This window comes from Cimex lectularius, unplaced genomic scaffold, assembly GCF_000648675.2.
Source record: "Cimex lectularius strain Harlan isolate CLEC.00 unplaced genomic scaffold, Clec_2.1 scaffold34, whole genome shotgun sequence".
NCBI lineage: Eukaryota > Metazoa > Arthropoda > Insecta > Hemiptera > Cimicidae > Cimex > Cimex lectularius.
The window spans coordinates 146,539-173,329 of record NW_019392635.1 but is presented as its reverse complement, the minus strand read 5'-3'; the positions used below and the strand labels follow the sequence as shown (position 1 = coordinate 173,329).

The 26,791-nt window shown below is 33.1% G+C and overlaps 1 protein-coding gene across 4 annotated transcripts; it reads right to left on the bottom strand.

Annotated features, from left to right (window-relative positions):
• Positions 1-186: 186 nt before the first annotated feature.
• Positions 187-25,133, bottom strand: LOC106661843 (phosphatidylinositol 4-kinase alpha). 4 transcript variants are annotated; one of them, XM_014385543.2, is made up of 40 exons: positions 24,722-25,133; positions 21,548-21,761; positions 21,320-21,484; positions 20,740-21,030; positions 19,714-19,891; positions 19,558-19,650; positions 19,315-19,474; positions 19,063-19,240; positions 17,537-17,746; positions 16,116-16,216; positions 15,188-15,332; positions 14,624-14,804; positions 14,291-14,477; positions 14,081-14,178; positions 13,864-14,020; positions 13,480-13,636; positions 13,282-13,418; positions 12,980-13,215; positions 12,574-12,913; positions 10,940-11,014; positions 10,709-10,879; positions 10,521-10,619; positions 10,191-10,271; positions 9,900-10,076; positions 8,304-8,538; positions 7,943-8,229; positions 7,733-7,884; positions 6,006-6,474; positions 5,756-5,937; positions 5,470-5,602; positions 5,225-5,404; positions 4,900-5,020; positions 4,685-4,825; positions 4,343-4,472; positions 4,118-4,280; positions 2,598-2,723; positions 2,414-2,536; positions 1,949-2,072; positions 1,728-1,887; positions 187-577 (listed from the first exon to the last, which is right to left on the bottom strand). In XM_014385543.2, the coding sequence occupies exons 1-40, from the start codon at positions 24,809-24,811 to the stop codon at positions 352-354; spliced, it is 6,873 nt and encodes a 2,290-aa protein (XP_014241029.1). In that variant the 5' UTR covers positions 24,812-25,133; the 3' UTR covers positions 187-351. The 4 variants fall into 4 exon arrangements, with proteins under 4 accessions (XP_014241029.1, XP_024081194.1, XP_024081196.1 ...); XM_024225426.1 differs by having other exon boundaries at positions 14,291-14,471; XM_024225428.1 differs by lacking the exon at positions 20,740-21,030 and having other exon boundaries at positions 24,722-25,129.
• Positions 25,134-26,791: the final 1,658 nt, after the last annotated feature.

The following is a 26,791-nucleotide window of genomic DNA, read 5'->3' as shown; positions in this document are numbered from 1 at the left end:
TAGATTTTTCTATGCAACAACCAACACTAGATATTGGCATATACGTAACTAATCTTCAATACCAAAACCAACAAGATTTTTTTTACAAAATGATAACAATATTTTTCTTAATGAAAATCACGTTTTTTCTAAATAAATTGACCATATTTATTAAAATAAATGCGATATAATAAATAGTTTTATAACTGGGTGTCTGAAAATTAATTTTTCACATACACATTTTCCTAGATTGTTAACAAAAATAATATTCAATAAATATACATTCGTGTTATTATACATAATAATTACTATTTTAAAACAATTCAAAATAACATTTACATTTTCACTACTAATAGTTCTATTGATAGGGTTTTAATAGGGGATTTGATTTTGGTAATACTGAATCATATCGTATGTTCTTGTTCTAAAATTAAGGAATGAATTTCTTATAACTGACATCATATGAACAGCCGCTTCCTTATCACTAGCATTTGGTGCGAATCTCGCTCGGAGAAGTTTAATTGTCTGGCCTCTGAAACATGGTAGCCCAGTATCCAGCATCAGAGAAACTAGTGAAATTATTGCTTCTTGGTAAGGCCTGTAAAATGTTAAAATATATATTTTCTGGTATTAATTTTAAAAAAATTATACATAATGATAGTGATCTTCCTAACTACATAGGTTCACAGCGAGGGAAGTTAGCATTTACACTAATATACACCAAAGATGATAATTTAGAAGCAGCTAAGGACAATGTGCAGAATGCACTCACAGAAATAAAATAGTACACAGAAAAATATAAACTTAAATGAGAAGCAAAAATTTTTTCCCAACGTTTTCTAAGTACCCTCCTGGAGTTGAACAACAACCAAACCATCCCACAGAACAAAAGAAAAAAGGCACTTTTTGTCCACCAAGTCGAAAATAAAATTCTGCCATTCGCAAATACACATTTTGGCACACTCAAGGCAATAATACGTCCCCTTTCTTATATGGGAGTGAGGGGTATGGGGAGTGCAGCAATCTCGGAAATAAATAGAGTCCAAGCATTGCAAAACAAACTGCACAGAACTGGTATGCCCGTGGTTTGTAAGAAACGCAACTTCATTGAGAATTAAGCTTTCCTACCATCAATTTATTACGACCAAATTCAAAAAATTCCATGTTAACCTAGGTCACTAAACTGCACCATTCACTTCAACCTGTGACGATCAACGTCAGGCTCAAAACTCAAAATGAGATATTCTTGAGTTGTGAATTCATTCAAAAAAGTTAAAATCGTGAAGTTGATTCATAAATGTGAAAACTTTTCCCTGTGATATATTTCTTTATTATTCACTATTTTTTGTGGTCCGCTTGACCAATTAATATCATTCAATTAATTACGGTTTTAAGTTGAGATAAAAAAAAGTCATTCTCACGAGCGGGATTCGAACCCATGACCTTCGGCATGATACGCTGCTACTCTACCACTTGAGCTATCGTGACTTCGATCCCCTCAGGCACTAACTTCCCATCTCAACCACCCTTTTGAATTTTCCCTCCTTTTTGCCATTTTTCAAATGTCGTGTAATCTATTTGATTCTCAGCGACAAGTGAAATGGCCACAGAGAGCTTCAGTGAAGTATACTTCATTTTAATTCATTAAATTCACTATTTTTCTTTATATTTTATTTATTATTTTACATATAATTGGTTGAACTTGTTAATTTCTTCTAATAAAAATTAAAAAAAAAAAATTTACAAACCTGACTGCCAAGTATGCTTGAACACACAGTTCAGTGAACCATCTGAAAGGCGTTGCTTCAACCTTGCCGCCCATGATCATCACCATCTCATCCGTCAGTTTAATATCGGGTTCAAAACCAAGATTACCCCCGGGAGACGATTCAAACATAAATCCAAAATCTAAAATTAATTTATTGATAATAATGTCTTATTTTTTTCTCTAAACGTATAATTCATTTACCAATGTGTATAATATGTCCTGCACCATCCAACATGATGTTTCCATTGTGACGATCCTTGATTTGCAGCAAATATCCAACGACACTATAAGCTGCCATTGATCTTACAAAGTTACGTCTGGCGGTCTGAAATTAACGTAAATTTTTACTGAAATGATTAAAGAGACAGCAAAAAAGTCCTCTGTTGGTGCAAAGGCTTATGTACACTGAGATTCATGGTACTGGGAAAGGAAAAGCCTGGACCTACAGGAAAAACATGGGAGTTCTTGAAAATGTTTTGGGATCTTAAAAAAACGCCTTAAGCTTAATGAAGAGCTCTGACAATAATGGAGATGCACAATAGAATATTGGTGGCAGTGTGCAGGTCGTAAAGAGACTGGCTCCTTCTTCTAGCTTAATATTCATCTTAATTTAATATCCAATAATAATAATTTTAAAAAATCCAATAAAATAATATAATGAAATACCTGAAACTCTTTTGTGTTTTCGTCTCCATAAGTTTTGATAAAATATTCATACATTCCGATATCCGTTTGTCTACCTAACTGATCTCTTGATTTCGCATCTGGTACACATTCAATAACTCCACACTATAAAGCAAAACAATATTAGACAAAAATAAAATTCAATGGATAAAATTAAGTTTCATACCCCTGGAGCAGTTGCGACAACTCTATAAGGAAATAAAAATAAATCTAAGCCCACTTGTTGAAATATATTTTTAAAAATGCCTATAACTTGTAGGGCCAGCATATCTTGTCTCACATCATCTCCAACCTATGGCGAAAGTTTAAAATTTCAATCTTTTTTATTCACATTATTTATTCATTTAAATTTCAGTTTTTGTTGATATTTCTAAAGTAAACAAATAATTCATAATTCATTCATAGAGTAATTCATAAAAACGACTATTGTTCTTGCTAATTTAAAAACAATTTTATTTTGACACAATTTTTCAATATTCATACATACTGTACCCGTAGGGTTCTAAGATTTGTTGCCATCTTGAGGGCATGTGTTGGATTCCTTCACAAAACCACTCTTGAACGGAAGAATTCTGCAGCTCCATTCGGAACCTCATACAGAGAATTAAGTTTTTCCTTGATGATAATTAGCCATGATGGTAGTCAGAAGGTGCTAAGTCTGGACTGTAAGCAGAGTGAGGGAGAAGCTCAATTCCATCCAATTCTGTAATTTTTTGTTTCGTGTAACGAAAAGTGTGTGTTCAGGCGTTATCTTGTATTCAAGACCCAATTTCTATTTACTAATCCTGGGTAATGCTAGGTAAAAACATCATACATTTTTGTTACTGCTCACAAAAGTTTTCATTCAATGGCTCAACCTTTTAGAATGAAATCCTAATGAATTATGCCTTATGTCTTTTTGTTGAATTGGCCTGGTTTAGTGATTGGTAGAGCAGGCTGATTGTTTTAGCCACTGTTTCTTGGCCTTGGGGTCTCTCCAATATATCCACTTTTCATCGCAAGTAACTGTTCTTTTGATGAACTGAAGATTTTTGAGTTTGTCAAAAGATGTACAAATTTCTACTTGGCGTCGTGCCTGCTCAGTGGTCAACTCACAAAATACACTTCTCCCAAGTTGTGCAGGGCATCATTTATGGTGGATTGGGAAATTCCAAGCCAATAACTGAGTACTTTTTGTTTGTTGTTTGCCTGAACAGAGTTCCACAGAGCTTCCTGACCAAATGATGATTTTCATCTAGAACCCTCTTTCCTCTCATGACTGATGTTACCAGCTTCAATTTTCTGGAACTATCTGCACTGTCCATTCAGAGAGAGCATTCTCTTCTTTAAATTACAAATGGGTTCTTTCGGTGGCAGAAAACTTACATTTCCAATAATGGTATAATATTATCAAAATTTTAACTGTCATGTTATTTAACCTCACTCTAAGACAAAACTAAAGGCAAGACAAAATTTTTATTTTTACACATTAATTTAGTATAGACTAAATATTAAAGAGATATCATATCTAATTGGATTTGAAAAACAAATAAAGCCTATAGGGGATTACAATTTCCCATAAAATTAAATCGATCATTTTTTATGACTCACCCTATTAAAATGAATACCATGAATTCTGTTATCTTTATATGTAATATTAGAGAAACTAGTAGACTCACTAGATTGATAAATTAAATGCAGCCTCACCTTAAAAATAGCTGCTTGCCATGTTTCGATTGTTGTCACAGAAGAAACAGATTTTTCAGGTGTTCGTTCTACCCCAGATGAAATGGCCATTGCGTTTGATTCCAACTCGTGTATTCCACATCTTCGGACGAAAAACTTGGCTAGATAAGGTGCTTTAGCAGCACTAGATATAAAAAATAATAATTTAATAAATTGTTCTTTTGGTTTAACATCACAAGTGCTCACCTTTGCATTGGAGTACCACTTTTATAGTCGATGTCCAAGACCATCGCTTCGGGATTTGACGGTAAATAGCATCCTTCTTGAACCTTAATGAGGCTCAATTCATCGAGACATGCTTTTTTACGTTCTGCTCCTAATTTGCAAATAGACACGAGACAAAAATAAAATTCTTTAAATTAGAGGCTGGACATAATTGAAAATATTGGGATAAACCTATGCCAAAAGTTTTCTTTATGTTGCTTATTATGCTATTCATTTAGAATAATAAATTTTGAATGTAAAGGCAGATGTTACAAAATTATTATAGAGCTAAATATAGAGGATACTGTGCTATAGTGTTACTACCTTTTGGAAAAGGTCGTATTTTTCCAGAAACGGCTGTAATTTGGTCAAAAAAATTGAATTCTCTTTCATAAAATTGTTTAGCAGGGCCAGAAAGAGTTCCGACAATGCACTTCACAAGTGCGTCCAACGTATCGAAGAGGGCTGGAAACAGATGAATATAACAAATTTTAAAATTTTGTCTAATTAAAAAATAAAATAATAATAATAGTAGATACCATCTTTATGATGCATTTCTTCATCGATGTACATGTTGGTTTTCATGTTCCAAATAAGCTGATGGCAAACGACCTGAGATTTCTTCGCTATATATTTAATAAATTCGACTACGTAGCCCATCTAAAAATGAATTTTGATTTATTTAAAATAGTTATATGTTTGAAATCATTTTCACAATAATTTTCTTTTAAATGATAGCATACATACTATAGCATAAGTATAATAAATTTGGACAAAAAAATACTCTGAAATCAGATTTTACATGAATTTTATTTTTTTATATTTTTTTTAATAAGAATAGGCAAATTACCACAGTTCACTCACAGTATCATGTCGAAGGCTCTGAACAAGTTGTGGAATGTAATATAGAACTGCATCTGCCGGATAGCTACTGAGTACGCGTACTGCATACTGTGCTGTTATAGGGTGTGGTGGATACTGTCTTGAGAAATAAGAAAGCGCCTGCACCGGACTGACTCGTGCCCAAGAAAGACAATGAGAGAGCTAGAAAGATTTATCTATCACTACCTCCTTATACATTATATTATTGATTTAACAACGAAATATACTTCTGGAGCATCATCTAGGATGGTTTCTGTAGTGACAAGGTATTTCAGCGCGTGTGGTATGTGTGAGACTGCAGATGGATTTGATCGAACTAGTCTGCATATTTCTTTAACCATACTCTCAGAAGATTTTAGCCTAGAATATGTATTTACATTGAGAACAATTTAAATATTAAATATTTACGTAGTTTTGGTCGTTTCTGTCATGTTATGATTACAAATGACAAAACTACCGGTTCATCGCCTAGCAGACTCAGCCTGCTGTTCGTTCGCTATGCCTTTTACGTACCTTGTTGGTAAAAAAACTGCTAAAACAGGACTTAAATCCCAAGCTAATCTTGTGATGTCCCTTAAGCCCCGATCAAGAACAGGTTTTGATTTCCAATTTGCAATATTTTCTTCTCCTGGAAAGAATAATTCAGCTTTTCCAGTTGGATTGCACCAAGTGATCAACAGCTCAATTTCAACAGCCTAACAAAAAGCAAGAGTTTGTATGTAATTTATAATCTATTATTAAAAAAAACGTTAGTAAGACTAACAAGTAAATCCAGTATCAGATTCCTTTTTTTAATGTAATCTTTTACAAATAGATCCCCGGTGTTTGCTTGTCGTTTCGACCTCGCTGTTTTCTTGCTCAATGTGCTTGTCGACGCCGAGAGTGGAACTGTGTTAATCCACCCCGAGGCTGAATTCGGGCGGGGCAGATCGGTCCCAAGGGTGGTTGAAATGTTATTAATGAGGATGTTTGAGTGTTCACCTGCTCCGTTAACATCAAAATCTCCTATGACTGAAGCCATAAGATATTTCTTGTCAGAATGCATCGTCTGCCAGAATTTAATTAGAGCCGAGATGTCCTCTTGTAACTGGAGCGGGCTCTGAGTGGGGCACTTTGAAGGAGCACAGAAATGATCAAGGCACGTCGAATATACTCTCTCACGGAGGACATTTTTACTTAAAGATCTAGCCAACACATCACTTTGAAGGAGAGATATCGCACAACTCAACAGTCTAAAACAAAAGGGGAAAAGATAGTAATAAAAAAGAATTTGTTTGTACAAAAAATATTACAAACATGATAAAAAAAATTTCACACTATCACAACACCAACACTAATGCCAGCGCTGTACCCGGAGGACACATGCCATGAGAAACCAGCCAATGCTGGCACTCAGTGTGAAGGATTTAGTGGCAAGGTCCCGAGGTCATCGTTGTTTACGGCGATGTGGTGGGTCTTGGGATGGGAACGTGTAGAGAGGGCTAGAGCAGTAGAGTTAGGATGGATCGAGAGGTTGATGTGAAACTTTGGGAATCGAGAACGGATCAGTTCGTTGACAAAAGGAATGTTGAGGCTGATGTCGATAGTGAGGTTAGTGACATTTTAATAAACTTTGACGATTTGTCTGAGGATTTCATTGAAAGGACAGGCGCTGGATATTGGATGGGTTGGCAGAACCCCACAGTTCCATTCAGTATGTCCAAAGTGTCGCAATAAAGTCTTAATTGGTTTAGTTTTGACAGTCAAGTTTGGTCCTAGAAGTCTTCATAGTTGTCCAAGTCTTCTGTTGAGTTGTTGCCTCATAAGTCTTGAATGGGGATTCAATGTCAGTCTGCTTCTAGGTAAAGTATTAAGTATTTGACTTGAATGAATATCAGTATGTTTTTGTTGTTGATATTCAGTGGAGGGCAACACGGTTTTTCACTGAGTACATTTTTCTTCATTCAGTCTTGTCACTAGTTTTCAATAAGCTCAAAGTGTTCTTGGATACTGGAAGTCGCTTGGATAGGATTTGAGGTATAGGACAAAATTGCAGTATAGTCTGCTAGGTGGTAATGACAGGGGTGTATAGGTAGGTCAGCACTGTAGGTGATACAAAGGATGAGACCAAGAATGCTCCCCTGTGGGTCGCCAGATAGTATCTGAATGACTTCTAAGAACTCGTTGCCGCACCTCTCTCAGAAACATAGGTCTGTTAGGATTTCAGGATAAGATAACAAGGAGTGGGGTTTAAGTTTATAAAGCATGCCTATTATTTAAACTTTAAGTTTTGTGTACATTGAAAAATATTTATATTTTATATTATGAATAAAACTACTTTAAACCAAATATATGTTATATTACTACATGAATTAATTTAGTGTCAATTCAAATCAACTTAAAAGATTATGGAAAATGTTATTGTTTCCAGTCAAATTAACATTGAGTTTTAAAAATACGGCTTGAGAGAGACAGCTGTGTATTTGCAAACTTATTAAAAATATTATTTACCTGAATCTTGGTGCTGCAGCAGAAATATGTCTGTTCAAATGAGCTTCATTACCTCCTACGACCATTGGCAAAGATCTGTGCAGCAGGGAAACAAGCATATCAACTTTTTCCTTGCTACTGTATTTTGCTGTTTCTACTAATTCATATAAAAACTGCAACAAAGAAACAAATAAGTGGCGAAAAAAGTAAAATTACAATTAACGTAATAACCTGTATCCAGATGTCATGAGGTTTAACGAAAGGTGGTTTTGGCTCAAGTATGCACTCTTCGTGAGGTGCTAATGGACTGCATTCTTCCTCGTCCTCAGAAAAAAGCCCTAGTTTTTTGTCAATGGTATACTGCCAGGCGGTGATCATCTCTTCCAGCCATATGAGTTCAATGCTCGGCCTTGCTGAAATAAGCCATTGCCAACACTGAACAGCAGTAGATACGGCTTCGGATGTGAACAGATAGACTTGGGACCAAGCGACAATATGCAACAGTTGCCTGTCTGTCTCTAAAAATCAATATATCATATTCACGTTATAGATGTCTTCACAACGACAAAAGTTATTTGAAAATAAAATGTACCTTCTAGTGAAGTGAGGAGGGCGGTGGCCCTCCAAAGGGCATCATGATGTGCTTGGTTGTCATTTTCTATGAAAGTCTTTTCAATATCTGATATCAACTTTTTAGTGATATCTGCTGGGTTCTGTGGCCCTTGCAGCATACCCGAAACCTGCCCCGAAAACTTAGCCCTCTTGCTGACTGAGCAGACGAAAAGAGGTGTATTTTGACTTCCACCTTGCTTTTCCATGGTGCTACTCTATAAAAACATTATTATTATTTATTTATTTTCATTTATTGCTCCTCCGTCAGGCCCTCTCAGTTTGGGTGCATTGTACCTAGCAGGCACTGGTTTGAAATTGGCTGTTCTTAGCTACCTATTTTAATTTTAACTCCCCAAAATTAACCACTTAGCTTTATAGGTTTGTATAATAAATAGAAAAAAATTAAGTATTACACAAAAAGTAATAAATTTTTGAAATGGGCATAACATAATCAATTCCAGACATAAAAATTCCTGAACCCAAACACACTGGCGTTTGATTTTCTTCCCTTGATGTTTACAAAGGCGGATGGCAACTGCCTTTTATTTTTTTCTGTCAGTTTCAACATAAGAAAGTTTCTTTGTTTTCAAATCATTGAGATCAGTCACTAAACCGATTAACCACTGTTATATTTTGTCCAGATCCAAACTTCAGGCACAGCGTCTTCACAAAGTCACTTTGTTTGTTGCTGAGATAGTAAGGCCCTGATGGCTGTGGTCCAGCATAAATTTTCAAACTTACTGAGAAAAACCATCTGACCTAATATAAAGAACTAAAACCTCTTCTATCTTCTATGTAAAGCCCATTTTTTACTTACGTATGCCCAGTTTGGTGTGAATCCAATTATGACAAATTCCAAATTGCACAGAACAAATGTCTGAGAATCGTGGGTGCATTTTACAGGTGTACTGCTAGTGATTATATGCCCTCTGTCCTTAGCATATCCACATACATTTACTGGGAGAGAGAAAATTTTGTGAAATCAAGGGCGAACAACCCTCATCAACATACAACCATATAAATGAGACTGTTAATTATAATATAGCTTACTCAATTATAAAAATATAAACATAAGAGAATATAGTCCTATTACAATTTCATTTTTGTTTTTTAAATGAGGCTATTTCAACTACGAAGTTATATAAACCCTCAGGTTTTTTTTTTTGGGGGGGGGGACATTTGTAAGTATGTTGGATTTGAATGCCACTGGATTTGAACCTGGGACCCTTTACCTTACAGTGATGAGCGCCATATTATGTGTTCAAACCTGAACCGTTGTGGCCACCAACACCTCTTAATCTTTTGGTTAAGTGTAGTTTTTTCTCAATATTACTTAGTAAATAATGTAAGCTTTTATGTTAAAGAATACATAAGCAAGAGCCTGAAACATCTAGTTAATTTTGCACATTTGTATGTATATTGTAAATGAATGAATCCTTATTTTTAAAGGACAGGATCTGATGACACATTGGTAGGGAGGGGGTAAGAAAAGTTTGCGGCCCGTACCTGTCAGATCAGTTGCACCCAACTGAGGGGGCATTTAAATTAAAATTAAATTAAAAAAAAAATTACATACCAAGACTGCTGATTGAATATTAGCACGTTTGTTAGAAACTGACATGTCCTCAAATTCACCAAGGTTCACTTTTTCATTTAAATAGTCTTGTAGGTGGGATCTTGTTGCACTCGGCGCCCATTTCATTGCCTCTTGAATAATGCCACAGCAACGAGCAGAGTAATCGTTGACGATGCTCTAAAAAAACTTCATTTATAAGGATTATCATAGATTCTATAACATACATTTTAAACAATCAAAAACAAAATCAGTACCCAGTGTCTTTTATACCAGCTTTTACTAGAAACTCACTTTTATATCTTCTTTAGAATGCATCGGGGCAAGATCGTGAACATTGTGGGCTATGTGGTATTCTGATGCAAGATAATATTCCTGTTGCGAAATGGAGGATAAATCTTTATGTGTATGTCAAAATTATGTATGTCTTAAAGTAAGCGCATTTTTAATGTTTGATTGAATTGAAAGTGAAATGAGATTTTCATGGTAATTTGGAAAAAAATCTTTTAAATGTAGAATATCAAGTATGTATGTTTTAAGGGAAATAAACTAAGCCTGGGGATTTAAAATCACAGGGCTTATATTACAAGTATTATTGACCTAATTCAAGTTTCCAGTACTCACGCTGCTTTTATGTCTCGTACGTTGGCATATTTGTTTGAAGATCATTATACTTTTTTCAGGTTTTAACACCAATAAAGGAGGGTAAAGGAGAGGAATTGGCTGTAATAAGTTTTTGTTTAAAAAAAAATTATAATGCTTATATATTTCACAAAACATTGTTAACATAAAGCAAACAGAAGAAAACTCACTTTTTCTTTTACGGGATTTTGGCCAAAAAGTGCAAAAATACGCCTTTCTTTGTGATTGTTTCTCCATTTACTACGGCAAAAAAGAAAAGGCAAAACACCCTTGGACTTTGACTTCTTAAAAGCCGCTTTACCAGAAATTTCCTTTATTTCTCTCAAAAAGTGTTTCTTAGGCTATTGAAAACAATATCTTAACTATATTTTAAAAACAATGCTATCGATATTAAGACTCACTTTCAAGTTTTGGTAACTTGGGTATCTTCTAAGATTCTTAGGAAGTATTGGAAATTGCATCATAGGAATAATGATCTAGAGAATTTTTTGATTGAATGTTTTTGGAGTTAAGTGTATATTTACTCTAAAAAAGTAATTGTAAACGGGAACATCAATCAGCTATACTTAAAGAATTATTTCTTTAAACTGAGAAAACATTTGGCAAAAATAAATACACAAATAAAATTGTAAATGGCCAGTGCAAACATGAAAAAATATGAATTTTTATGAACTTTTTAATTATATGTTAATATTCTTTTTTGACAGTTCATGTTATTTTTGTAGTCAAGTCTCAATTTCATATATACACTTAAGTTAATAAGTTATTAATATTAATTTGTGACGTTTAAAATTAAAATTAAGAAACAAGGGAATCAGCACGATATGCCAGCAGACGGCTTTGAATCCTTCTAGCTCTGCCTTCTGACCAGGGACAATCTTTGCGTTTTCAGCATTTAAAAAAAAATTATTATTATTATTTTTATACTAGTCTGCATTCTCAAGAATTTAATCCATTTTTTTATTTCTCACCAGTAAGGTTTTTATTTTATTTTATTTTGCATAATTATATTTTTAGACATATTAGATTCGAACTGAAGAGAGAGATTTAGAACCATTTTTTTAATTGCCTAATGCAATTCTCAATTAAACCATTACAAATTATGAATCGCTAGTGTTAGATTTGCGTTTCCCTGATCAATTGGCAGACATGTTTGACAATTTGCCATCTTCAGCAATTGGTCTAGTAATGATTTTTCCAACTTTGTGATATACCAGGAACCAGAAAAGTCCGTGCGGTTTTTCATTTTTAATTGTTTTAATATTGTTAATTAACATTTTTATTTACATAGGAGGATTAATTGTTTACATCACGTAATACCAAGAGGATAATGTGTAAGTTTGTAAAAAGTGTCTTGAAAAGGTTATTATAAATTATAATTTTTTTCTTTCTTATGGCTTCACGACCCATAATTCATACATGTTAATGTATGAATTTTAGCTCGGTAATATGACGGCCGAAGTCGCTATAAAACATGCACTGATGAAACAATAAGTGAGCGCGCTGTCCAGAAATGGTTCAAAAATTAAAAAAAAAAAATTACTCCACCAAACTCAATGATGCTTTGAGTGTGGTGGAGTAATTTTTTAAACTTTTTGAATCACTTTTGGACAGTGCTCACTTACTATTTTATCACTGAGGCAGAGAAATTTTATGAGCTGCCTCGGCCACCCTAGCATCGAGCTAAAATTCATAAAATACACATAGCGAATTATGGGTTTTGAAGAAGAAAGAAAATATTTCATAATTTACAACTATTCAAGTTACTTTTCTTTTTTATGAACTTACACATTTGCACCAACTCTTATGGTTATCTGGTACTCAATGATTCTTTTTGAAGAAAATGGAATAGATAAAAGAAGAAAACAAAAGTCTTTCTTTGGAAACTAAATCCGGAATGTGCATGATGGCAACGTGTGTTTATTTTTGTTTTGTACACAAGTAGCATATTGCATAAAAGTTATTTTTGACTTAAGTTTATATAATTTAAATGAGCCAAGTACGAAGTATTCTGTATAGAAATAACTAAACTTACTTCTCTTGCTTCAGGAGTATCCATCAACTGGAGACTGTAAGGTGTGTTTGGGACTTGGAGCATCGGGGTGGGGTTGTTCGGATCCAGCTCAAGCCAAGAAGAAAGCACATGAAGCATATCAAGCATTCTAGAAAGGACGTTACTGTTCCAGAGTAAGTGTGGGAACCGATCAACCAATCCGGACAGATATTTATCAGCGACCCTCCGAATCTGTTTATGTATATGGTTGAAATTCACCAAGAGAAAAATAGCATGGTCTTCCAACTCCCTTTCTCTGTTTTCATCTTTGGGCTTTTGTGACATCGAATCGAGAAACATGATAAACACACGATCTGCAACACTATTAAAAAATTAAAATTGATTTTTTTAAAAAATATAACGTTTACTCGGTGGATGGGGAAAATACCTGGCGACACAAAGCCACATCCCGCTTTTATCCGTTATCAATGCTTGGTCGACTAAATATTCAAGAATTGGCTGAAGACTCGGCTCTTGAGAATGTTGCACTCTGAGTGTTTCTAACCAATAAACTGATAGGAGAAATAAGCATTGAGCGAATGAAAGTTTGTTCACATAAGCTGTTATCTCTGTTGGATATTCCAACAATGTCAAAATTTGTGTTCTAAATTCTTGTAATTGTGTCTACAAAAAATTAAAATAAATAAATAAAATGTTACACAGCCAAAAATAAACGACCGAGATACATACAACTGATACAGAATCGTTTCTGACTGCAGACGTATACTGTAACTGTCGTAACTCAGACCTTGTACTATGTCCGACTAAGCAAGGAGACTTGACTGCTATTTGCTCAACCCCTTGCCTCCATTCATTTGGCCACAAACCTGAAGAAAAATAAAATATTTTAGATAACTTTTAAAAATAACAGTAAGGCACATTATGCACCTGATTGAGTCGTGAAACCCATGACAACACAATAAAGCCAAAAATCACGGAAGAGCTTCAAAAGCCTCGGCTTGGGTTGCTTAATAATGGGAAGCCTACGTACAAGTACTGCGATGACAGGAATAAGCATTCCAAGATTTCCAGCACTACTCGAAGCCTGTAAATTTAATTACAAACATTTTACATTTTAAACCCTAGAAATTTACTTAAACAAAACAAACAATTTTCAAGATAAAATCACTGAAAAAATGGATGTTGAACTTAATAAACCATTTTTTAAATACCACCACTAGTGTTTATCAAAACATCATTTTAATAAATAATTAATAAATTGATTTACATGGTATTATTTTTGCCAATATTGGAAGTTCACATGTCATTTACCTTATTTGTAGGAGCTTTGTCAGAAGCTCTCTTTCCTTCAAGCCCCAGCTGAACAAAAAGTTCCATCAGTCGCACCAAAAGTTCGGACATTTCTTGTTCACCTTGTATATTGGCAGCAATATTTGCCAATGCATTTATCACAGCACCAGAAACATGTCTACACATTTAGCATTATTTAAAAATAATAGCGTAAAAAAATATGCAAACACACACATACTTGTATTGGTGATTGTTGACATCATTCGAGTACGCTGCATTACTAGCTTCAACAGTTATTTGGACAAACATTTTCATTATCTCTTCATAAACATTTGGCTAAAAAGTAGAAGAAATTAATAAAGAAATACATAATAGTTATATTGTTTGAATATATTTAAAAAAGTACAAATATTTATTGTTTTCATTTTGCCTTCATTTTAATAATTACCTCACATTTTGACATGGCCATGCAACCCAACTGATCAACAATTAAAACATCAGTTGGTGAAGGCACTCTGCAAAGTCTTTGTTGAAAAAACTGCAATATTGTCTCAGTAGTTTTTCCCGTATCTTTCAAGGCGACTGCTATATGGCCGAGCATTACGATTGTGTTATTTGGAATAAGAGCACTATCACTGAAATGTAACTTGAATTAATTCTAAAAGGATCAAACGTATCGGAACAGCGATTTTTGCAATTGGTCAAAACTTCTCTAACTACTAATTTATCTATATATTAAATACTAATTTGCCAATCACTAATTGAGCAAATACAAGAGCACCTTTCAGAACTTTCGGTAGTGTAGAGCCTATTGGAAAGTGAGGCGACTAAGGCTGGAATGCAATATGGATCAACTCTGAATGCAGACTTCAACGACAAACAGAGATTCTCGATAGCTGAATCCCTCAGTTTTTCAAATGGAGAATGACAACAATCACACAGAGTTCCTGCTGTGCCTCCAACTAGAAAAAAAAAGAAGAGAAAAATATTTGAAACATAATGGGATAAATGAAAATAGAACAATTTTAATATTTAATAAGTAGATAAATTAGTGTTTCAAAATAAATTTAATTGTTTTGATGTATGTATACTTAGTAATTTTAGTATGATTCACAATAAAAAAAAAGTTGCTTTTTCATTTAAATAATGCTAATACTATTCATTCAAACTTTTTGAAAATATTTTACTCGAGAATTATATTCTGGACTAGGTTTTTCAAAACACTGAACTCACAAGGATGGTTAAAATGTAGATGTTAAAATTAATAACATTAAAACCAATTTCTCAGAGAAACAATTTTTCTTCGACATTCTTTGTAAATTTGTTAAACTGAATAACCAAATACCTTGTGCGTCGTGAGAAAGGCTTTTTTCACAATGAAGCCTGAATAGTTTTGAAATTATGGGTGATGGTGAAACGAGAAAATCCCTGAGACAATGTATTGAAGTGTTTGCGATGTTAGGATATTTTTCGGCTAATTTACCAAGGCCCTGTAATATAAATAATTACATTTCAATAAAACAAAACAAAATCACAATTTACAAACTTTTATGTTCTTTCCCTACTAAAACAAAATGCCAAATTAATCTACAGCGCTCTCTCCCTAATCCGAACTTCAGTACCCCAAACTGACAAACCTTCAAGACATTTTAAAGAATTATAAAGAAAACAAATAAAACATTATTGGGGAGGGGGAGAGATAGACAGAGAGAGAGGAGAGAGAGAGAGAGAGAGAGAGAGAGAGAGAGAGAGAGAGAGAAACAGTAAATAAGTGAGTGAGAAAATGTATTCTAATAGGTTTTGTGTATGGAATAATAATAAAGTGTTGTGTTGATTTTTTTTTTTCATATGTGTATGTATTTTTTAACACCCCCTATAATCCGAATTTTTCAGAAACCAGAATACACCTCTGCAACAATTAAGTTTGGATTACTGGGAGAACACTGTATATGATTTTAAAGTTACTGTGAGGCAATGTCTTTTTAGAACTGAATACATAATTAGTTACAACAAAACCAATTTTTAGCTAAGTAAAATACATTATTTAACTTACTTTTGCAAATTCCTATTTTAAAACTGAATTTAATATAGTAAATGAAACAAAGATGAACAATATGAAGTAAAACTTTTAGAATAAAATTGTATAAAATTTTACTGAACACTATTAAAATAATAAAATTGATTTCTGATTTAAGGTACTTCTTGATGACCGATATTCAAATAAATGATTTATGGAAATACCTGATATAGTAATGTATGGAATTAATTCTTACCTCCAGGCAAACCATAAGGAGAGGCATATGAGCAAGGACAAGTTTCATGTTGTGGTTTGAATTTATCTTCTCCGTAAGCCTTCCACATAAACTGTCAGCGCCTAATTTAAAAGTAAATCATTATTAAAATATTCAAATTTACAAAATCTATTCTCTCACAGTTATTAACAGTTTATTAAGCCCTCAGCTCAGTTAAATACAAGCATTCTGATTGTAAAAAAAAGCAACAGAGCTTGATTTGTTTGAGAATTGATTCACCCTGCTTATATAAAATGAGGATTAAGAGTCTCAAAAAGGATTGAGGGCAAGTTACAGAATTTTCCAATAGGTTAAAAAAGCATGGAATTTTTACACTTTTTAAGTAAAATTTTGGAGATCAAAACCCGGAAGGATGAACATAAGAAATTAAACAAAACAAACTACGACATAATGACATAATAAAATATTAATGTAATGTAAAAGTATTTTCTTTGTATTTTTGATGAACTTGTAAAATCTATAAAATTTCATTATGCTCAATTAATGAAAAATAAATTCTGAAACATGCCCATTGAGTTAGGAAATTTTCAGCAAGTATGAAGTACAGTGGACCTCCATTATCCATGGGAATGACAGGGAGGAGCCCACAGAAAATCAAAAACACTGGCCAATGGAACTTATTTTTTTAATATTCAAATTAAGAAGACATGCATAAACAATATTACTTTCATTATTATTAATATTTTATTAATATGTATGTAACAAAAAGTATTCATTTAATGATTATGTAATTTACAATGTAATTATGTGTGTAAGTCACGTCAATTATATGTGCACATTTTTTTTTCTTCATAATATTGAGAATGGTTTGTTCACCAACAAAAAAGTTTCTGGCTAATTTTTTTCTCACATTTTTTACCCTTATGCACAACATCAAATTTTTGTTCTATTGTGAGAATGACGCGTTTTCTTTTCTTTTTTTTAAATTTTAAATCAATGTAAACAAACTGATTGGGAACTTCGTAGTCACAAGACAAAGTACAGTCCCTAAATCAGAAGAGACTTGTTGCTATGCAAAATATACATGTACGCACAGTATACATATACCGAGACCCGGGGGGGGGGGATAATTGGGTTCCTGGATAATTGAACCCTGCATAATGGAGGTTTCACTGTATATACTGAGTACAAAGTATAGAATATTCAAGATCCAAGCATTTGTTAAAATACATGCTTGACCGAAATCAACAGCAATCATTAGTTTCACACAATAAAGAGTCGATTGTGTTTTTAACCGACAATCATTCTGAACCTGTGCAGTTGATTTGAGCAGAAAGAATGCTGATCATAACGCTAGGGCTTTCCTTGCAAGATGCTGCAATAATTCTCTGTTTTATTGTCACATTTCTTTATAAACTGGCTTAAATAAACAATGATTTTACCTGCTTCGTCCGCTATTGCCCAGACGAGCAAATCCACGCATGCAGAATTTGCGAGGATATTAAGCTTGAACTTGTTGATAGTTACAACGTTGCTTTCTCGCTCTTCTTTTTCACTGGCGTCGTGGTGCCTTGACTGAAGCTCAGTCTGTCCACATAGGAAAAGCCCTTTTACAAACTCTTGCACGTCTTTTGTAAACGGTGCCGGTAAATCTAGAGGAAAGAATAATCATTTAGTACATATTTTATCTATTAAATTTTGAAATATTTTTAAAGATCAAATATACTGCATGAAAGTCATTTAATAGTACTAAAACAATTAAACACCCCTGGTTTCTTCAAAATAAAAACCAAGCTTCTAAAATATGGAACATTTAGTGAACCAATTTTATAAACGTTTTATTTGCACTCAAACTAACTGATTATGTTTAGAACTTATAAAATTGTTGAATTAATTTGAGAACAAGTCTTAGTTTCCTAACTTAAAAATTTGTTTATTGATTAAAAAAAAATCTTGTTAGGAAAGTATAACAACCAGCTTGCCTACTGGTCTCAATAAACAATCATAAGAATAATAAGTGAATAAAAATGTTATTCAATTCAGTCAATCAAAGTTTGTTAAAACCAATTTAGACAGGCCAAATTTTGCATCTCAAATCACTCTGGACAAAAGTAAGGATCAAGATTAGAAAAATAATTGTTTAGTGAATGTGAGAGGTATTTCTTAAAATGAATTAGTGATATATTCAGATTTTGAGTTCTAAAAAGTAAATGCTCAACAGAAATAGTAACAAAGCAAGATTAAAAGCCATGAATCATTCTACCAACATAAAAATATGTGATATATAAATTGTTGTCTTAGTGGTTTAAGAGAATAAACCAGTTTATAATGCTTTGCAGCCACCATAAGTTGTGCATGTAGTAATGTACGATTGTTCACTTTGAAAATGACATGCTTGAAACAAATTGAAATAATATAAATATTTTTTTTTTAAATTTGATTGCTTATATGTTTTGACTTTATTATAAAGAATTCTATTATTCTCAAATGCATAATTTTTTTTATTTTAACATAATTTGCAACGCCTTAAAAAATTACTGATTTAATTAAAAACCTATCAAATTTTCACCTAAGAAACTTAAAATAGATTAAATTAAAAAGTATGATTTCTTTGTCTAAAAATTCTTTTTTTATTGATAAATCCAGATAAAAAATGAAAATTCTAAAAACAGCATTCAGAGAGAATTAAAGCTGGCAGACCCAATTTTACTCTTAAAAGCAATTTGTGCACTGATTCAGATTTGGAAGAACAAAAATGCAAATTAATCAGCAAGGCTTGAAAAATATTCTGCAGCAGCGAATTTTCATTACCCAAACAGTTAACGACCCTACCTGTCCAACTAGTTCGATCTGCTGCTACTGATTTTGGGGCTGTCGCTATCAAATAATTGTAGTACATAAATTAATGTAATATAGAATTCTGGAGCGTTATAACTGTATGAATATGTGTCGATGATTGTTAGTTTACCTGTTTGATATTTCAGGAGCTCACGCAGTAAAGAAACAAGAACGAGATTAAGCGTTTCGCTCACACTTCTGTAAGGGAACACTCTCACTTGTCCCGAATAAAAAATTGTTGATGCCTGGCTATCCAACGTCGCAAGCAGATCTGGTGTCAATAATTTTTTTGCACAGGCAAGAACACTCTAAAATAAACAAAATCTGGTTATAAAAAATGTAAATATTAAACAATGTACACTATTTAAATGTTTATAAAAACCTGTAAATGGGCAATTGAAAATTGTATGGAAGGTCGTTTTTCAACTACAGTCATTCTTGTGTGAGTAGCTTGATAAAAACTAGAGCCAAATTTGCTAAAATAATAAGTTGTAGGGTCGTAAGTTATCGGCAGCTGTTGGCTGACCCCACTACAAAGTGCCCTTTACAAAATAAATAAATAAATAAATAAATAAAAAGAGATAAAACATTAAGTTTTTATTTAGACCTTAAATTTACTACTTACGTCATATCTGAGGATGGGTCCAAATAGCTCAAAGTAAGAATGTCTAAAGTTGTCAAATTGAGATTTCCAGAAAGAGACTTTGGTATAATAGACCTAAGAATTATGTCCATCAGTACAATGACAAATTTGTGTTATTTTTTTTTTAAACCAATTTACCGAAAATTTGTGAAACTCTTTTTTTTCCCAGAATCCGAAGGCTGTCTTGGTGTAATGGGTGTAGGCTTTTCAGGTTTTGGAAATATCCTACAGAGAAGGGGTGGATCCTGCCCTGAAAACCTCCCAAGAGACCTGGCAAGGCCAAAAAGTATGGGCAGAATAATTCTGCACACCCCTCCTACATAATGACAGTCAACAAATATTTATGATCATATGTCATGGCACTAAAATGGCTATTATAACTTTTGTGATTTTTAAAAGATTTTAAAAATATAGTTTTTTTTAAATAAAAATAATTATTTAAATAATGAATGAATTAAGAGCCAAAACCATGCGATATACCAAACACCCTAAGATTGCTTGGAAAATATCAAAAAACACAAAACGGTTTTTAGCTATTGTGCTCTTAACAACAGTGGTTTCATCAACATCTCTACAATTAATTTTACAATCTCAACCTTCTCTCCACTTTCATATTTTAAAAATTATAATTTTTTTAAAAATATGAATCTTGAATTTAAAATAATTAAAAGGTTGATCAATTTTATTCTTCACATTTCAATTTTCTTATCTGCATTGATTTATAATTTTTGATGTGGTTGAGATGAAAAATTAGTATCACGAGTGGGACTTGAACCTGTGACCTACGGCTTCTTATCTGCATTGTCATCAACTGAGTATAAATGTCTGTTCTATTTCTAATATATTGACGTTGGTATATTGGTAGTGAATGGTAATAATAGAAGCTATTGATAAAACAAAATGGTTGTAATTGCAATGAAATGCATTTTTATTTTTTGTCAAAACTCAAAAATATATAATATTTTTAACTAATAAACTCAAAAATGTGAAATATTTTAAATGTGACTAATCTTTGTATAACATGATAATAAATCCTTATCCATTCATAGAATATTATAACACCAATTTTTCTCCGGTGTATTATTGTTTGATAGATGGCTGCTAGAATTTTTATTGGTAGTAAAACTAATCAATTAACATTACTTTTACTACATGTGCAATTACCAAAATGCAGATTCTCCAGTTCGTCTCCTAAACCGCTATCCAAAATAGTGGAGTTAAAACTTAGTATCTTAGTATTTTCACTTTCTGGGGAGTTCTTAATTTTCATATTGTCAATGACATTATTCAACACCTCAACCACAAGTGAGTGTGACCTACGGTGACTTTCAGAATGGCTAACAGGACTTGGGTTTTCATTTATGACTGCCCAAAACACATCAATGTCTTCTATTGTATCTTTATCAATTATGTTTCCGTGTGCATTAATTTTCTTTTCCACAGACTCATTCGATTCTGAAAGTGATTTACATAACACTTGCTGTAATATAAATATAATAATGCAAATTTATAGTTGTTTTCTGGTATGTTGGACAACTGATATAACAGAAGATTGTGTCAAATTTCAAATCATAATATTTTAGGCAGTGATGTATACACAATTACAAACAAGGTAGGTATGAAATGAAATTTGTTGGTAAAATCCCCTATTATGCTGAAATTTCACAACATAAACATATCAACATCATATCAATAGCAGAAACTTTGTATTGTATGTAGTTTCAAATTTTAAAATGAAGTTAACCTGATTTTTGAAGACCAGAAGCATCGGCTTTAATGAGTGATGTCAAATCACTTAAAAATTTGACTTGTGAAGATATAATTTCTTCGGTCAGATTAGGATCTTTTGCAGCTATGTCACTGAGAAGTGTGTTCAGGCAAAACGAAAATCTCTCAGGGAGAGGTGTTCCTATTAAATAAAAGCGAGTTAATAAAATGAAACAAAAATCTAAATGAAAATCAAAATATTTACTGTCAGTTGGTAATGCCCAAGTGTCTTCAGGCCATAACGATTTAGGCAGGCCTTTAAGAAGTTTGAGGAAGTAAGGAACAATTTTGTCTGAATGCTGAAGTCCAGATTCAAGATGGTAAAGCCCAAGTGCAATAACAGCATCCTGGTTCCGTTGGTCTAAGACGTAAACGCCCTGGGAAACTTCTTGGGGGCAAAGATTGTAAATGGTACTGACCTAAAAATTAATAATTTTTTGAACTTATTTTACTTTGAATTATTTGTTATGTTTTTTACAACTATGATTTTTAGTCGCAACAAGCAAATGAGATTAATTACATAATGAAAGTCTAGCATGTTACACATGATAAAAGAAGTCATCCAGCAGTGACATTTATACTGAGTCAATCAATCACTCGGCCAAAGACGTTTCAAACGGTGTGTGAAATATCCAGAATCTTGGGACAAGAAAATTGAACAAATGGATTGGGGTGAAGGTTTCAAAATTTTGTTGAAGTTTATGTATCGGGAATTAATAATGTAAATTAAAAATGGGATCTAGAGGCCATTGTGGATTGTTTGGTTGAAATGTGAAAAGGAGAGTTTAATATTTTCCATGGTGTTTTTGACTGAACGAACTAAATTTGTACAAGAATTGGATTTTTTCATTGATCTCCAAACTTGAATTTCATATGCCCATATTATAAATATATTCGTAAATGGTGGGTATGTAAGTGAGGTGTACGTTTGATGAAAGGTCAGGTAACCTAAGGAGTAATTTGTAGCATTGATTCGTTTCTTCCTTGGTAGTGCACAATATCGGACGTTGAGATGGGTTTTTTTTATTGAAATAGACAGTAGGGCAAGTGGATTTTCAGGGAGTAAAGGTGATGTGGGTGGATTTAATTTCATTAATTTTTTTCTCCATTTCTGAGACCAAGACTGGATAAGGTTTAAATGGAGTGGGGTATTATGACTAGGAAGGATAAGATGACAGAATGGCTGTCATCAGCAAAAGAGCATATAATGTTGTTAGGTAGAACAGGGATGTCGGCTGGCTAGAGGTCCTTGGATGCTCCCCCACCACTTTAATAAGAATATAAAAAGAAAACTGGTCTGCCAGATATGAATTTATTATTTAAAGGTATGTGAAAGGAAGAAAGCCCTTGAGCTTCAAAAGCAAACCAACCGAACACTTAAGAAAGACACTACGCAATCTGTTTCTGCTTAAGAGAGGATGAAATGATGTCCACAACACGATGCCCTTGCATAGTGGAGCGAAATGAGAGGAAATCAAATTGATGATGAGAAAGGGTATTAACAGTTTTAGCTTAAAAAAAAAATCAGGAATGGTAGCAAAATAAAATTACTTTATTAACTTATTGGATCATTTTTGAACAGAAAAGATCTAATGAGGGGGCATTAAATGGCCATAAGAAACATGAACAAGCAAAATTACACAATTAATAATATTATACCCTGAATTATTCATGACTAATTATATTATTGGAATCTTTTTAGGAAAGAAGTTTGACATAATACCACAGAAAAGTGATATAATATAAAATCGTAGAGAAAGAAACAAGAAATCTACTTCTAACAGAATTTACAGACCCACTTAAGTAGTAAAAAACAAGTGGGAATGGAGACAAACCGCTTTTGAGGAAGTTGGTGCATTGATAGATCTAGAATGCAAGAATGTACAGAGGTGGGCATATTTCCGCACTCTCTGGGCAAAACTGGAGTCCAAAAACCACTTTTCAAAATAGAGATTTTAAAGATTAAACCTGTATTAACTTTTGGTTTTATTGGGTTCATAGTTTATAAAATCAACTTCATTCATTCAATTAGTAAATAGGTTTATGAGTTATTCTAGTTTTCAATAGATAAGTAGAATTATTGAAATGAAGCAAATTATTTCCTTTTTGGCTTTAACAATTATAAACAGTCAAGCCTGGACCTACAAGAATATTCATTCATCTCATTTTGACAAAATTTGATTTATCTGGCTTCACCATGAGGGTGTAGATTTCAATCCCAATATTAATTACAGTAGAACCCCTGTTAATGAGATCCTTCCTTCTAGGAAAATCCTAAAAGAAACACAACCATTGATTTTAACACAGTTGCAAAATTCAATGAATTAAGACTAAATGACTCTTGAAGGTCAAAGTAGGATTAACTGCCAGTGTGTACATACGTTGCAAGATCTTACAACTGTTCAAATCCTCCATCAGACTTGAGCCATTCCGTTGGATATGGATACATTTTTAGAGCAGAAGACATGAAGGAAGCAATGATCTCTTATTGGACACAGGTAATTGAAAAATATCCTTGCACAATTTTGGAAACAAGAAATAACAATATATAAAACTGGCATCAGCAAAAAACTGAGATTACAACACATTTCTTGACCAACCAGTGAAAAGTCAACAGGCAGGATGTACATTGTGCAAAGCGAAGAAACCTCGACACCATCCTCTTTAGGAGAAAATATTTTGGGACAATCATAAAAGAAATACAACTATTGATTTTAACATATTGGTAAAGTTGTTGAATTAAGACTAAAAGACTCTTGAAGGTCAAAGTATGATTAAGCCCCAAAATGTACATATGTCGCAAGATCTTTCAACTGATCAAATCCCCCATCAGACTTGAACCATTCTGTGGGATATGGATACATTTTTAGAGCAGAAGACATGGAGAAAGCAATGATCTCTTATTGGACACAGGTAATTGAAAAATATCCTTGCACAATTTTGGAAACAAGAAATAACAATATATAAAACTGGCATCAGCAAGAAACTCAGATTACAAGTTTCTTGACCAGACAGTGAAGAGTCAACAGGCAGGATGTACATTGTGCAAAGCCGAAGAAACCCCGACAGCATCCTCTTTAAGAGAAAATATTTTGGGACAATCCTTAAAGAAAAACAACTATTGATTTTAACACAGTTGTAAAATTCGATGAATTAAGACTCAATGACTATTGAAGCTCAAAGTATGATTAAGCCCCAAAATGTACATACGTTGCAAGACTTTCAATTGACAAGAAATTTTTGAAGTCTTAAGGATTGTCTTTCTATTGAAACAAAATCGCAAGACAACTCGAAATGATTGCTTGTTTTCGATAAATTAAAGAATATTAAACTAAACAATTGAATTCTTCAAAAAAGAATACGAATAAATAGGACATACCTTTTCCCACGGTGCATCTTTTATGGCAGCAAGTGACCTCGCGAGTTGTTGGACTGTCTTTCGGACAAAAAGTCTATCGCCGTTCAACATCCTGCAATTTATTCCTGTTTTAAATTTTTTAAAAATATTTTTAATGTTCCCTTCTAAATTTAAAATCCCAACTCCGGCCTCATCTCGACACGAATGGATGGTCAAGGCCTGAAATCCAGCAACTCGGCCAGCCCAGGGCCGAGATCCGACGAAGTTGACACACGCCTTAGAAATTAATCATTAAAGAAAATGAAACTAACTGAGTAACTGACAGTCTGCAACAGAACCTCAACATAGGTTTCTCAGACAAGTTGTCAGTTGACCTCTAATCAGATAACAAAACTTACTGCATCTTGATGTATATCTAGATGCACAATAATAAAAATCTCGATATTTGAAAAATAAAAAAGATTTAATTCTTCCATTGTTCATACAAACGAGCATTTTCTTTAAGAATTTTAACGTTTTAATTTTTCATTAAGGAATCTTAACAGGTCTGAAAATCACTGCTCATTGAGAAAATTTTAATGCAATTTATTACCAATAAAGAATAATAAAATATTGATGCATACGTATACACTTTGTAAAAATTAATATTCATTATTTTTGTTTACAATTTAATTTCAATTATTGATGTTATCTATAAAATTTAATGTACTAAAGTGTTCATAGGATTAATCATATTTGGTTGTCAAAGTTAATGTATCGTCAGTTCACATAACAAGTTATGTGATAAGTCATGGTTTATGTATATAATTTTTGGGGGTATTTTGGATTTATATAGGCTCAAATCTGCACATGTACACATACAAACATGCGCCGAGTTGAGCCTATTCGCTTCTCGCAGTCCACCGGCAGATTCGAGAATCACCCACCCTGAGTGTTGTCAGTCCGGGAGCAGACCTTGGTCCAGCCTCTGAGATTATGCTTCAGGTGATGTCAACCTAGGTCAATTCAGACCCAAAGCATGCAGTTCAAAACCAATTCATACACACATTCATTCTTAAATACGTTCACTCCCTATTTACATACCATTCACTCAGGGTGGTAGAATACTTGATATTCCTCCATCACCCTCCACACACATATTATGAAATTAATCAAACTGAGGGTCAAAGGTTCAAAAACAAAATTACATACCCATTATCCTGTTGTGTGGGTTGCAAAAGAGCAGTTAAACTACAAGATTGGCCAATACAGTTGGATGTGATGGAATACTCAATATTCCGCCATCGACCCTCTCACATACACACTAATAAACTCACACTCACTCTCAACATAAACTATTATTACTTCATACTATTAACAGCCCTGTTTCCTCCACAAATTGGAACAAGGGACTCAAATATTCGCTGCCTTGCTAAAGCAAAATTCTCAGGTAGGATGGCATTCCTGCATGCTCTCTATATGGAGCCAAGGAACTGCACCCTTAAGTTAAGATGGGATTATCCATATAATTAAGTGTAGAACTAATGTAATTATACATTAAGTGTGTACTTGTACCCAGTCAGAGGGAGAAAATGCATTGGTCAAAATTGAATTGTTCTTAAAAACTAACAATCTGTAAAATGAACATTCCTGATCAACCTGGCCTACCTAGTCTGGATTTCATGTCTTTTTTTTAATCATTTTCTAATCTTCAGTGTTCTGTAAAAGAACACAATCGAAATAAAGTCCGTGTTGCTAGCTTTGGTTTTTGTGGACGTTTTTTTAAATATTATATTTCAGTATTTTTAAAAGAGGCTTTGAGATTATAATGCTTAAATCCAGTTGCCCAGTGATGGTCAATAGTAAATGATTATAAGTGCAAAAGAATAAACCTTCATCTGGAACTAACTCAACTTTTCTAAAAGTGTATCAAATACTTGAATATTATAATTTCAAATGTTTTTTTCTGTTGTGCTTCCAGCCTTCTATTTAATTTTCATTAATTAGCTTTAACCAACATATTGTAAAATGTTAAATTATCTAGCTCTTATGCATCAATATTAGGTATTTGTTGTGTACTAATTGTTTGGATTAACACATTAACTTCAACTA